The sequence below is a fragment of the Ambystoma mexicanum genome, chromosome 1p (genome assembly GCF_040938575.1).
Source record: "Ambystoma mexicanum isolate Mex_15411 chromosome 1p, UKY_AmexF1_1, whole genome shotgun sequence".
NCBI lineage: Eukaryota > Metazoa > Chordata > Amphibia > Caudata > Ambystomatidae > Ambystoma > Ambystoma mexicanum.
In genome coordinates, this window is record NC_090921.1 from 465505797 (window position 1) to 465519440 (window position 13644).

The 13644-nt window shown below is 46.4% G+C and overlaps 1 protein-coding gene across 8 annotated transcripts in view; it reads left to right on the top strand.

The window, feature by feature from the left end:
- The window catches only part of CRTC1 (CREB regulated transcription coactivator 1), a 1230699-nt gene that overhangs the window by 233830 nt on the left and 983225 nt on the right, over nt 1–13644 (top strand). For all 8 annotated transcript variants that reach the window (XM_069649310.1, XM_069649311.1, XM_069649312.1 and 5 more), the window contains exon 4: nt 11222–11283. In XM_069649310.1, the coding sequence (XP_069505411.1) occupies nt 11222–11283 (62 nt within the window). The remainder of the gene's footprint in view (nt 1–11221; nt 11284–13644) is intronic.

A 13644-nucleotide genomic window follows, 5' to 3' on the forward strand; every position in this document is an offset into this window, starting at 1 on the left:
CGGGGCTGCCCTACGCACAGACACAATGGAAAATGCAAATATAATGTAAGTAACTCTTTAGATGAGTTTATACCGCAATTTAATTACTATACAGTAGCTTACCGCGCACTAGAACCGTCTCCTTTTACGGAAGCACCTCAAAACCTTCCTCTTTGCTTCTGCTTTCTCTCTCCCTCTCCCCTGCTACAACTGGTCCACTGTCTGCGATCTTGGTCCTGGGCCCTTCCACTCTCCACCTGCACTCCCTGTCAACCCCTGCACTGGGGGACTGTCTCAGTATCCTACAGCCCCCCCTTGACGTATAAAACCCAGTTGCACTGTCCTAGCTATGAAATAATTTCCCGACCTAATATATAAAATGAATAATTTTAATAAAGATCTGATGGTGAGACTAATTTCATTTTTTATGTTTTTCAAACTGGTACTTCATCCATTATTGTCTGTCACGAGTACCAGACACCGGCGGATGGCTTCTATAATCGCCAATTGCTTCTCCGCGTGAACAACGTTAGCACCCTGACCATTTTGTGGGACGATCGCCAAGTACAAGTATGCCCTTACGCGGTACTAACGGCTAGATGCAACATACAGACCGTTGTGGTGGCCTAGTGCCTCGTTGTTGGAACAGCCATGCGATTATCAGTGCGACCGAAGAGCTTATTTTATCGTAAACCAACACCCTGTGTACTGCACACGAACATCGCTTGCCTCAAGACGAACTATTTTGGATCGAGAGCAAAGAAAAATGCAAATCGCTGAATATTCTCTAAAAATTTGATGTCCAATAAATGTACTTTGCCAAATGTACAATCTTGCAGTTTGCTTTTAAACCACAGTTTCATATTCCGAATTGTGGCGCTGTATTGTGAGATGATCTAAGACCCTGTGTACAGCAAAGGAACATCGCGTGCCTCAAAACGAACTTTTTGGAACGTGAGCAAATAAAAATGAAAATCGCTGAATATTCTCTAAACATTTGATGTCAAATAAATGTACTTTACCAAATTTACAATCTTGCGGTTTGATTTAAAAGTACAGTTTCATATTCCGAATTGTGGCGCGCTGTGTTGTGAGCTGATCTGTGTTGATTTCCGGGTTCTGTGTGGAGTCGCGTAGAAGACGCCTGGGCGCGTTTGCCTACGCAGCACAGTCACGTCACGGATAGAGGCGGGGAACATGAATGTTTTGATAAAGTCTGTTTCAGGGGCGGGGGATTTGATTTAGTGCCGCAAAAGCAGGTGAGCCAGGGCGATGGGGGGAAATGATAGGATTATCAGAAAATGGCGGCTGATTTCGAGTGCGTTAATGGACGAAAAGTCGGGTAAGGTCCATAGGAAAGTTTTCTACGATCTACCGAGTTATGCTTAAAAACACATGGCCGAACCGTAGGGACAATAAAAAAAAAGTCCCGGAACTCTCCTTTAAGTAGATAATGCTGTGGGTTGCTGTGTTTCTTTATCACAAACAGTTCTGCGTCAAAATCTCAATAGCCTGTGCATTTATCCCTGGTTTTAATCCAGTCCAGGGCAAATAGCCTGGTTTTGACCTGCATCGGGTTTGGGAGCAGGGTCATTAACGGTACGTTACATCTACAGAGGCCAGTGCTTAAATAACCTGAGTGCGCCACTTTGTAATGAATGTGTCAGTAGATGAGAAAACGTAATCTGCTAAGATTCCCAAAACAGTGCAGGTTTTAATAGCTAATAGGCACCTTCTGAAAAGAGTCACCACTTGCCACGTGTACCTAATGTGTAATGCAATGAAGCCAATTTCATGGCCTATCGGAGGAAGTGGAGTACAGCTCGGAAGATTTAAAACTCTGCGCCAATATTTTCCCTCCAAGGAAGAACAGAATTTTTCTGTCAGTGTTGGTCTAGTTTCTGAAGCATACAACATAATAGGTGTTGCTTTTTTAAGGTAAATTGTCAGGGCTGGGGCAGCTGTAAATTTGCTGTATTTCCCTAGAATTATTTGTTTGTTGTTTGGCTGTTACTTTATCAACCCAAATTTGCCTGTCGAGTTGAGCACCTCCATAACTCACTATTTGGACTCCCAAATATGTGTAAGTTTGCACTACTTGAAGTCTGGTTCCTCTTAGAGTCCAAAAACCTGCTTTCTGACAAAGCTTCCTTGTTGAGTTACATAGCATAAACTTGGTTTTTTCAAGATTTATAACCAACTGATTCTGCTGAGTGTATGCTGCAACGGCATGCAATGCTCTCTGAAGCCCTTCAGGTGTTTTGGATATGATGACCAAATCATCTGCATACATTAGAAAAGGAATGGACCTGTTTGCTAACTTCGGGGGGTCCGTTAGGATGTTCATAAAGACATTGCTTACATCGGATATAAAGAAATTAAAGATTGCCGAGGCCAATGTGTCAATCTGAAAAAGTGAATACCCTTCATTTGAATGACAGACGTAACTTGATGGCCATAGGCCAACTGTCTTCTGCACCGAATTATAGAAATATAGGACTGCTATGCTTGACCAACAAGCGGCCATTTTAAACGTAGCAAGAATCGCCATTTTGCTTGTTAACCATTGCTCATTGCTTTCTGTCTAAACTGCTTTGCAGCTTGCAATTCTTGCGAATTCTGCTTACTCTGCTCAACTGTTAAGATTGCTGTCTGAATATGAAAGGACAAGGTCGCGGGACTGAGGAGTTAGTTGAAACTCCTCATGAGTAGCCCAGAAAGGAATGCCCACGCTCCCTCTCTGTAGCCTTGAGAGAGAGCTTCAGGGCATTTAATCACTTCACAGCTGCCAGCCAGTCTCGTACGATGATGGAATATGTTAGAATAAAACAGCTAAAGGCTTGAATTATGCTCTTCCTACGGCCCCCCTTCGCAAAACCCTTTAGAGCGTGTCGGCTCCCAGGACACGAATAGTACCTCATAGATAGCAAAGTATGGAATGTGGCTCTTCCCCTGTGTGCAGCTTGCTTCCAAGAACAGAACCACCGTGTTCTGTTCAACAACTAAAAGATGCCTCTGCGCTTTCTAATTGCACATTGTTACTAGAATAGACATCGAAAGTGTCATAATTGTCATACTCGTCGGATATGTCCATCGTCATCCCGAGTTCAAAGAAACTTAATAAAGAGGGGTGTTAAACATGACATTGCTGATTGTATGATATGCATTTTGTATATATGTAACTGATGTACGTAATTCGCTCTCTTGCGTCCCTCGAGCTCTAGGAAACTCACGTCGCGGGGCGTGAGACCAGAATTGGCCAATTGAGACTATTTTTGCTTGCAATAAACCCTAGCATTGGGAATTTGAACCTCGTGTCTGGCGCATCTTTTCGTGTATGGTTATTGCCTTGTTTCCATAGCACGAGGGACCCCTAGGGGCCCCTTTCAAATGTACAACCTTGTCTGACCCCTCTGTATGTCATTATTGGGACAGATAATTTGCCATCGGCTGAAAGCCTTACTTGGATGCTGTTGTTGGTGTGCAGATCTTTAATGAGAGACACGATGTACAAGGGGCAACCTTGTTGGATCAACTTGTGAATTAATCGCTCTCTTGCAATAGAATCGAATGCTGCTCGTAAATCTATGAACGTCATGTATAACAGTGTTTTTTTTTTTTACATGAGGTCTAATTTTTGATGTTAATGTGAGCAGATTTACACAGGTGCCAATCCAGTTATGAATCCAGTTTGGAGTGGATCTCTTCTACCAGAGTCCACGGTCCACCTGTTGAATTAACTCTATATAAACTAGAAAACAGCTTGCCAGGAGCATCTAACAGGGAGATGGGTCTGTAGTTGCTTGCCACTGACCGATCTCCCCTTTTAAAAATCGAAATGACCACCAAAGATTGCCATGATGGAGGTATTGTGTGTGTAGATATTATGTGATGAAAGATGTTACACAGAATTTTTGCCCATAGGACCGGATTCTGTTTAAACACATAACTACTAAGCCCATCGGGACCTGGCACTCGAATTGCTACATTTTTTAATTTGGTACAGAATGTCCTCCCTCTTCAATGAGCAGTCCCGCATAGTTGGAAGACTCTACAGTGGTATAGCTGTTATCTCACATGGGTCTCTGATACATGCTGGTAAAATGCAGGACCCAATCACTCTTGTTTACACCGTTCAGTTGAACCGGCTTTTGTGGCATCTCAGACAGGAAAGATTGTATTTGGGATTGTTAGCAGGTAGTAACTGTAGATTTAAATCGCCCATGACAATTATATTTGTTATTTCCAACAAGTCGGAGATCACATTTAACAGGATTTCTAGATCACAAAAGAAATCATCATCTGAAATCACCTTGGGGTTTCGATACATGTTAACAATTGCAACAACCCCACCTGGAAATATTAGCTTTGTCAAGAGTAAATAGAGATTCGGCGCAGCCCACCAAGAAAGATGCCAGTCCCTGTGAGTCTTAATCGCGACTATCATGCCAGACGACGGTCGACCTTGATTTGATACCCTGGCTGCATGAAAGATTATGGTATGTCTTCCCATGTAGGCTTTTCAGCTAACCAGGTCTCTTGTAAAATGATAATGTCATGACAGTCTAAAAATTCAGCACTGCTTCCTAGTAAGTGTGAAAAGCCACATGTGTTCCAGCTTATCAAAGAACTGGCATCTCTCTTTCTCAAGTCTTGGTTATGAATCTAGATCTTGGATTCTCGCATAGGTCGAGATGTATTCTTGCACCTTGTTATTCATTAGTTTCTACTCGCCAAATCCTTTATTTTGATGAGCAAAAGTTTCGTCAATCTTGACTTCGTTCTCCAGACTTAACGACCATCAGAATCTATGACGAATGGATCTCTAGCCAAAACGAATCCAAGGGCGAATATTTCCAATCGCACTTGCAATAAGGCATTTCTCACTAGATTCAATAGCAGCCACAGTCTCACAATTGTAAAATCATTGTCCTGAACAAATTCTCACTAGATTCAATAGCAGCCACAGTCTCACAATTGAAAAATCATTGTCCTGAACAAATTCAACCGGTTCAATGTCTGTGGTAGTGATGTCCTGTAGTGTGCTGACCTCCTCACATATTGCCAAGACACTCGTTCTGTTCATTATGTATGGGGTAAACAGTGCTGGCTGACATTTTAGTATCAGCCTATGAAATTTGTCCCATTTCTTTTTTTATAGTGTTGGACTCAACAGTCCGCTTGGTTGTCCCAATTGGAGTCTCTTGCTTTTTGGTTGTTTTGGCAAGCTTTGTGGGGTAATGAAGGTGCTTGTACGTTATCCATGTGTTGCACCTCATTGTGAGAAGTGGCATCACCAATTTTCTACTCCAAAGAGCCTGGATTTTTGGTAGCTCTTGCACAGATATTTGTGTGTCTGTGATGGAAATGTTGGCAGAGACTAATGCTACATCACGTATTTGAAGGACTGATCATCAAATGAGTTTGCAGATCCAGTCATACCCACCAGGGTGGGTTTGCAAAAGTCACAAATATCACCCGCTCACATTTTCTTTTCACTGTTCACAGATAAGTGGTTTAAAATGTTTTGTTTTAAGGCATTAGCAGATATTTCTCGTATTGGAGTGGATTTTAGCACCAGCGAAGTACTAGATGTTTTTAGTGTCTTTGGCATATCTGTTTTGAGTGAATGGCTTGAAAAGGCCATACTGGCTTCCTTGTGTAATTGATAAGGGCGCCCGATTGCCCCAATTACGAACACTTATGATAGGGCTATGTAGTTGCACGTCACAGATGCGGTTAGCAGCTCAAAGGGACTCGCCCCACAGTCGCTGCCTTGCCGTGTTTATAGCCCAATGTGATGGACGCGTCCCTGGGCGGCAGGCGCTCAAAGAGCAAACAAAGGTTTCTTAGCAGAGTCTCCTGCGGCTGACTGTTCAAAGGGAATTAGCTTCACAGACTGATTGCAGTGAGGTTCCTACATGTGCATAATGGTCGAATTGTGCAGCTAGAGCAGACTTGGTATTGTTGACCACCTAAAGTAGGTTAGGCTCCCACGTATGAGTAAATCCACAATTTCTTCCCCTTAACGAGTGACAGAAATGTGGGTTTCTTACCGACTTGTCTCTGCAGTTGACTTGTTTGCGCTGCGCTGTTTGTTAACAAGGTCTGATGGGATATGAGTTTATGCGCCTCCAGCGCCAAACAACAAACAACAAACAGTACACAGTCAGAGGCCGGGTTTACCCCTTTCACCCCTTCACTCCACCTGTTCCAGGAGTCCGAAGCAGGGAGTCTCCTTGGCCCCTAAGGGGCTCTGTGGCTCTTGGGCTTCAGACCAGGTCCCCCTTTCACCGTACTTACTCAATGGTATCGCCTTGGCGGTTTCCGTGTTTTCTCTGGGACGGGCGCGCGCATCGGTGGCCAGCAGTAATCCGATCTCCTACCCTCGCAAAACACTGCAGAGCACCTCCGCCTCACTCTGGAGTCTCACTCGACTCACCCCCACCGGACGCGGCTTGTGACCTTCTAAGGCAGTCTAAGCGTCTGGGGGCGGCGTCGCTTCTTTCTCGCTTTTTTATCGCTGCAGCCTCTGCCGTTACCTGAATATGCAGGGCTATGCAAAAACGTAAATGCTTCTGTTGAAAAGCTTCAAGCACAGGGCGCTCTCACCACAGCTTCTTCCGAACAAGCTCATCCAACACGCCACACAGACCTGTTCCGGTTTAGTACCAGTGTGTGAGCCAAGGTGCTTTGGGTGGTTGAACCAGACTTTGGACCATGGGTTTCGATCATTCAATGGGTGGTAACACATCTGTGAAGGCTGATGTGTTAAGGGAGATGCAGCATGACATGGAGTGCTTGATCAGTGCTAAGGCATGCATGACACTGTTTTTTGTTTCACACTGTCTAAATGCTATAGTGATATGCCATTTATAACGCGCCTATACGCGCGTGTTTCGAGACGCGACAAGGCGGGGGGGGGCGGGCAGAAGGGAGGAAAAGACAATCTAGGACTTGTATCATTCAAATTGTGCAAGTGTGACAGCATAAAAGTGCCAGGGGAAGGGGGAGAAAGAGGGAGGGCGGAGGGAAAGGAGTGTACATTCAGGGCAGCATTGGTCAGTGTGTTGTGCAGCCAGGCCAGTGCAGCTCTGGGTAACAACCCCTAAGTGGACATTAGGCCTGCAGGCAGTGCGGAGGGAAACTGATCATGGAGGAGCTTGGTACCCAGTGAGACTTTGGGGGGGGGGCACTCTCTGAGACACTTCTGGAACATCAGGTGTTCTGCCTCAAGTTTGAGAGGGGCAAGGAGGTCATTCCAGAGAGAGGCACCTGCAGAGGAGAGGGGTCTACCCCCCCCCACCCCTCCTCTGCCTGGAGAAGCATCTGACCCTCAGAGTTGGAGGTAGCTGAGCAAAGGGCTCGAAGGAAGTTATTTTGGAAGAGTTGGATGTAATGCGATCCACAGCCCCAGAACGCCTTGTGGTTGATGCAGTGTGTCTTGAAATTGATCCTTGTAGCCACCTGGGGCCAGTGGAGAGATTTCAGGGCTGGAGAGATATGGTCACTGGGCTTGAGGCCAAGGATAAGTCTTGCCGTCCTGTTCTGGATTAGTTGCAGAGGGCGGAGAGTAGAAGAAGGCAGATTGAGAAAGAGGCTGTTGCAGTAATCCAGCCCAGAGAGAACAATGGGCCTGGTGACAGTGAGCTTCTGGGGGAAAGGAAGAAAAGGAAGAATACCTCTGAGGATGTGCAGCTGGTAGTGTGCCTTCTTGGCAAGGTTTGTGATGTGAGGAGAGAAGCAGAGTGGAATCGAAGATGACTCCAATGTTTTTTGCCTCACAGTAAGGTGAAGGAAGAGGGCCCAAGGAGGGCGGCCAGAGAGGGAAAGTGGGTGCAGCGGTCCCAATGAGAAGGATCTCTGTCTTGCTGGCATTAAGGCAGAGATTGTTGGAGGCGCGCCAATCCTGAATCGCGGATAGACTGGGAGGAGAGGCTGAGGGGAGCATGAAGGAGAGCACAGTGTCATCTGCATAACACTGAAAGTTGGAGGGGAAGGTCAATAATCAGGTGGGCCAAAGGGGCCAAGAAGACATTGAAGAGCTAGGGGGAGAGGTTGGAGCCCTGGGGAACCACACATGTGTAGAGTGGTGGTCAAGAGAAAAGACACAAGTTGGACCTGGGAGGGTCGATCCAAGAGGAAGGTCAACCACTCCAGGGCCCGACATGTGATGCCCAGGTTCTGTCGATTGATGAGGATGGCGTGATTGACCAGACAGAAGGAAGGCTGGAATCAAGATTACAGAGCAGAGCTTCACGGGTGTTCAGGAGAGCAGCTTCCATGCCTCTGGCTGCTCTGATGCCAGACTGATGGTCCTGGAGGCAACCAACAGATTCAGTGTGGAGAATAAGCTGGGAGATGGACAGCTTTTCCAGGCGTTTGCGCAGGAAAGGAGTGATTGAGATCGAGCAATAGTTTGCCAGACAGGTAGGCTTTTTTTAGGAGGGGATGTATAAGCGATTGCTTAAGGAGAGAGGGGAAGGATCCAGTGGTGGAGTGATTGCAGAAATCGGCCAAGGCTGGAGCAAGGGTGTCAATGTGGTCCTTGATGGTTCTGAAGGAGCAGGGGAGCACCTTTTTGGACGACTCCTACATAGATCAGACTTGTCTAGAAACATCGTCCTGTGTTATCCGAGACAAAGAGGAGAAAAGAGTAGGAGAGGGAGAAGCAGCCAGAGGGGGGCTGAGAGAGATAGAGGATGAGGAGAGCATGGGCAGGATGTCCAGGGTTTTAGTGGTGAAGTGAGAAGCAAGAGCTGTGCAGAGGGCCTAGGTGGGAACAGGAGAGGTAGTCTGCAGGATTGGCAAGCTCCATGCAGATTTTAAGAATTTGTGGACTCTTCTTGGACAGGACAGTCTGTACTGCCTTTGGAGCAGGCGGCAGGCCAGTTTGTCAGAGGATGTGCCCGAAGTCCTCCACTTCCTCTCAGCCACCCTGCAAATGTGTTGCAGGGCTGCAAGGTCAGAGTCATACCAAGAGTTGCACTTGGAGGTAGGTTTCAGGCAGATACTCGTGACAGGGGCAAGGATGTTGAGTGTTTGAGATAGAAAGGTGCAGGTTAGAGAGGGCTTTTTCAGAGTGAGTCAGCCGCAGGAGTAAGGGGAGCAGAGAAAGTAGAGGCAAAGGCATCCACTGACACACGCTTCATGGGCCGAATGACTGAGAAGGTAAGTGACAATGCTGGGGTGGGCTTTGCCTGAGAGACAGAATTTCTGGTAAGAGGAGAGCAGAAAGTGGTCGGTCCAAGAGAGGAGTGGTGCGAGGGTTTGAGGGGGCTGTCTGAGGAGAGGTAGACATCCAAGATGTCCGGCAGAGTGTGTCCGACCAGAGGGAAGAATGGAACGAGAGTGTCCCAGAGATTGCGTACGAGCCCAGAGTTGGCATCCAGGTGGATGTTATAAGTCTCTGAGGTGAGGTAGAGGCAAGGATAAGGGGAGGTGGGGGGGAAGAGGTCAGCCCACTGAGAGGAACAGGGTAACCTGGCCAGGAGGCCTGTAGATGGTGGCCACAGTCGGACGCCTGGGGAGATAGAGAGCCTGCAAACCAGGGATTCAAAGGAGGAGTAGGCCTGCATAGGAATGATAGAAGTAGGGTCCCACACTTGAAAGATCAGAGCTACTGCACTTCTTGGTCAGTTTGTTCTGCACGCCGAGAGGATCTTGTAGCCGACCGGGAGGAGAGTGTTGAAACTCGTGGCGGAGCTTGTCTTTAACCATGTCTCGGTGAGAGCACAGACATCCAGGTCAAGCAGGTGGCAGATGTCAGAGCAGTGTTTGACTGCAGAGCGAGAGTTGAGAGTAGCGACGTGCAGCAGGTTGCCACATTTGGAAGTGTTCTGGGGTTGGGGTACAGGCTTTAGGTACACTCAGTGGAAGTGGTAGAGGAGCCCAAGGGTGTGCAGAGGTGGTAGCAGGAGGTGGCATAGTAGCCAGAGACAAGGAGGGAGGTGCCAGAGGGGTGGCGGAAGCAGGAGGTGGCAGAGGAGCTAGTGAGATGCTTGTTGTGAGTAGCAGCAGAGGGAGGGAGGGAGGGGAGCTGATGAGGAGTGGGAGATGCCTATCGAAAAGGAGCTTGTGCTGAGGACCCTGGCCCAGGACAGGGCCATTCAGTTATTGATTAATGATGGTCTTGGAGTAGTGGAAGGAGGCCAAGACGCCCTCCCACCGAGTGCCACCATTAATGGGAGAGGAACAGATTGGAGAGCGCTGAGACCATATGAGAGGACCATGGGTTTGATGAGGGAATGACAGAGGATGTTGGTGAGCGTCGTCTGGAGGAAGCACTGATGTCTGTTTCGGCAATACGGAGGCCTGGGTTGGAGACCAGGATGCCACTCTTAAACTTCTTCCTTCCAGACTTGGTGAGAGGGACAGGATAGGAGAAAGAATAGCCGTTAGAGATGGGAGAGATGGAAAGCACCATAGAGGGTGCGATTAGGCGAGTAGGAGAAGCGGGGGGAGAGACACAGCCCTATGCTGCGAACGCAGGATGCGCAGAGGGAGCTGCGGGGTGTCAAAGTAGGGAGCACACTGGAGGGAGCAGACAGGGGACACGCAACTGTACAATGGTACCCCCAGTGGGGTGGGAACCTAGAGATTGCCTAATGGGACACAGTTCACATTACAACAGTGGTACACTGCAAAAAACCACCCAGATTCAACTTTCCTAATAGGATGGAAAAAGGCCTAGTTATAAACGGAGCACAATGCAAATGTGACTTTCCTAGGGAAATGTGAGAGTGGCTAAACAATAAATTGAGGTGCTAAAGGGTGTTGCAGTAATTGAAAAGGACTAATTTGAGGGTAGGGTGGGTCAATTTAGTGGAGCACAATATTGCTGCCACCCCTTACCGCACCTACCTGGTCAGACTCAGCAGGTTGACTGCTGCCAGCTTCTTGCTTTCCAGCGGCAGACACCGGCAGATGCCACCTGGAGCTGCTTCCACTGGGCTTCCACACAGCGACCCAGTGGAGAACATTCATGCAGAGTAACATTGGCAAAACTGATGTGGATTTAAGCAACAATGCTTAAAGGCACTGTTGATTTCAGAGGAGGCTTTGCATAGAAGAGTTCTTTAAAAATGTAATTTGTCTGCTGCTCATACTGTACAGTCCTACACTATGTTCATGTTGCCTATTTTATTTTTTCCTTATAAAGTTTGGTTTGTGTATAATTAATAAAATGTAGCATGCTATGAACTACCAATATCATAGAGGTTTCCTTAAATCGCAGCTTCACGTAGATAGCTGTCCCTATGGGGCTGTGTACTTGTCGCCTCCACCAGATACCAGCTGGAGAAGGTGAGTACAGGTAGCTTCTTTTTTTCATTTTATGTGACTTCCAGGAAACCTATGAATTTGACTTTAGTAACCAGTTGGTTAATGTTGTCAATTTGCTTCACTGGTAATGATTCTTATGCCAATTTACGAGCCAAAAAGTAACATTCACATTTTAGTTGGCATATTTGTTTCTTTATTGTTGTCAATTTTGTGAGCTGCATTCAATTCCTTTAACATGAAATGCTCTCAGATGAGAAGAAGCAGAGCAGTCTTCAAATCCATATTTTTAGTATTACAAAGTAAAGGGTTTCTTTTCAACAAAAGTACTATCTGCAGTGGTGTAAGCACTATTACCACTATCAGTAGACGATGGAGTACTATGACCAGTACTGGTAATAATCCAACCAGTATTAGGATTACTACCATTATAAATGGCAATTGCTATTGGTACAGCATCAATCGTAGACCTGTTATTGGTAGTGCTGCTTGTTCTGGTCATACTATTACTACCAATGTTACTGGCAGTAGTGGCACTGGTAGTGATACTTGCAGTAGTAGTGCTAATACGATCAATAGTACTAACAATAGCAGTGCTACTGTTTCTGCTCATGGCAGTTATATTAATAATATTAATAATTATTTATTTATTGCATTTGATTATACTCCCAGACCATGAGCCATCATGGCATAAGTTACACGATTACTTACAAACGTAATGGTTATACAACAGACTTACAAGAATATAGGATGCATGAATGCTGTACTTAGAGAATGGTTACATGGGTAATTAGAAGATGATTGGTTGCACATTTGACATAGACCTACAAGGATTCGGTGCTGGAGGTCTGTAGGATCGGCCGATGTGCAACATGGCTACCATGCAGTTAGAATTTGTTGAAAAGCCAGGTTTTTTAGAAGTTTCTTGAATTGTGGGTGTGAAGGTTTGTTACAAATGTTGGGAGGGAGGGAGAGAGGGAGTGAGTTTCAGATTCTAGGGGCTGCTACAGGGGAGCTGGTGCTGCCTGTTCTGGTAGTCTTGAATCGGGGGGATGAGTTGATGCGTGTTGGCGTTAGATCTGAGTGTTCTGACTGCAGGTTTCAGTGTGAGGCATTGGTTGAGATAAATGGGAGCATTTGAAGTGACACATTTGTGTGTGGTGGTGAGTGTTTTATGTAGTATTCTGGCTTGTATAGGCAGCCAGTGTGCCTCTCTCCTGTGCTGCGATATGTGTTCCCTTTTGTTTATGCCTAGCGCTGCTCTGGGGTGCCATCTAGAACTATGGATGTGTAATCTGGATGTAGTTCGTTTAGGCGGGCTGGAGCGCCAGCTATGAGAATCTGTTTTTTCTACATTAAGGCAGAGGCTGTTTGTCACCATCCAGTTCTGGATGAGAGAGTAGATATTATTTATGCAGATAGTGTCCTGTTCAAGATTGCCTGTGATTGGGATGAGTATCTGTGTATCATCAGCGAAATTGGTATATAATGGCGTAGAGAAGTTTGGTATAAGCATTGTAACAAGTGGGGGAGAGGCGGGATCCTTGTGGGATGCCCAGTGGGACTGTTATGGGATTCGCAGCTTTGTCACCGATGGCTACTCTGGATGTGCGGTCTGACACAAATGATTTGATCCAGGTGGTTGCTTCCTTTGAAAAATGAAAGTTGTTTGCTAGAGATAGGCATAGTTTGTTATCCACTAAATCAAATGCCGTAGACAAATCAAGTAATAGGATGCATGGATTGCCTGATTCTCTAGCTTCCATCTGGTTTTTTAGGTCCATAGGGCTGTCTCAGTGCGAAGCCTTGGAAGGAAGCCTGATTGTCTATCCCCTAGCGGGTGGTTGTTCTCAAGATGTGATTGAACTTGGGTAAAGGCAATTTTGTTTGACTTTGAAGAGAAAGGGCTGTGGTGATCGGTCTATAATTGGTCGGAGTAGTGGGGTCTAGGGTGGGTCATTTGAGAAGGGATGTAAACCAGGCTTCTTTAGTGTTGGCTGGAATGGAATTGGAGCTGAACGAGCCATTAATGAAATTGGTGATAGTGGGAGTTAGGGAGGAGGCACAGGCCTTAACTAATTTAGCAGGAAAGCTGTCGCTTTTACAATTGGAGGGTTTCAGGGATGCTATTGTCTTAAGAACCTGGGTGGAGGTCACTGCCGTGAACTGAAATGGTGGTATGATCGTAGAGGTGTCTGTCGCAAGTAAGCTCAGCAGTATGTGCTAGGAGCTTTCTTTGCAAGACGATTTTGTTTTGGAGGGTATTTACTTTGGATGCCAGTGCATCATGAATGGAGGTGCACCATGCTTTACTCGCGGTGGCTGTGCTGGTGGAGTGATGCAAGTTTCTAGTTCTCTGATGGAGAACAGTTCTTTGCTATTAGA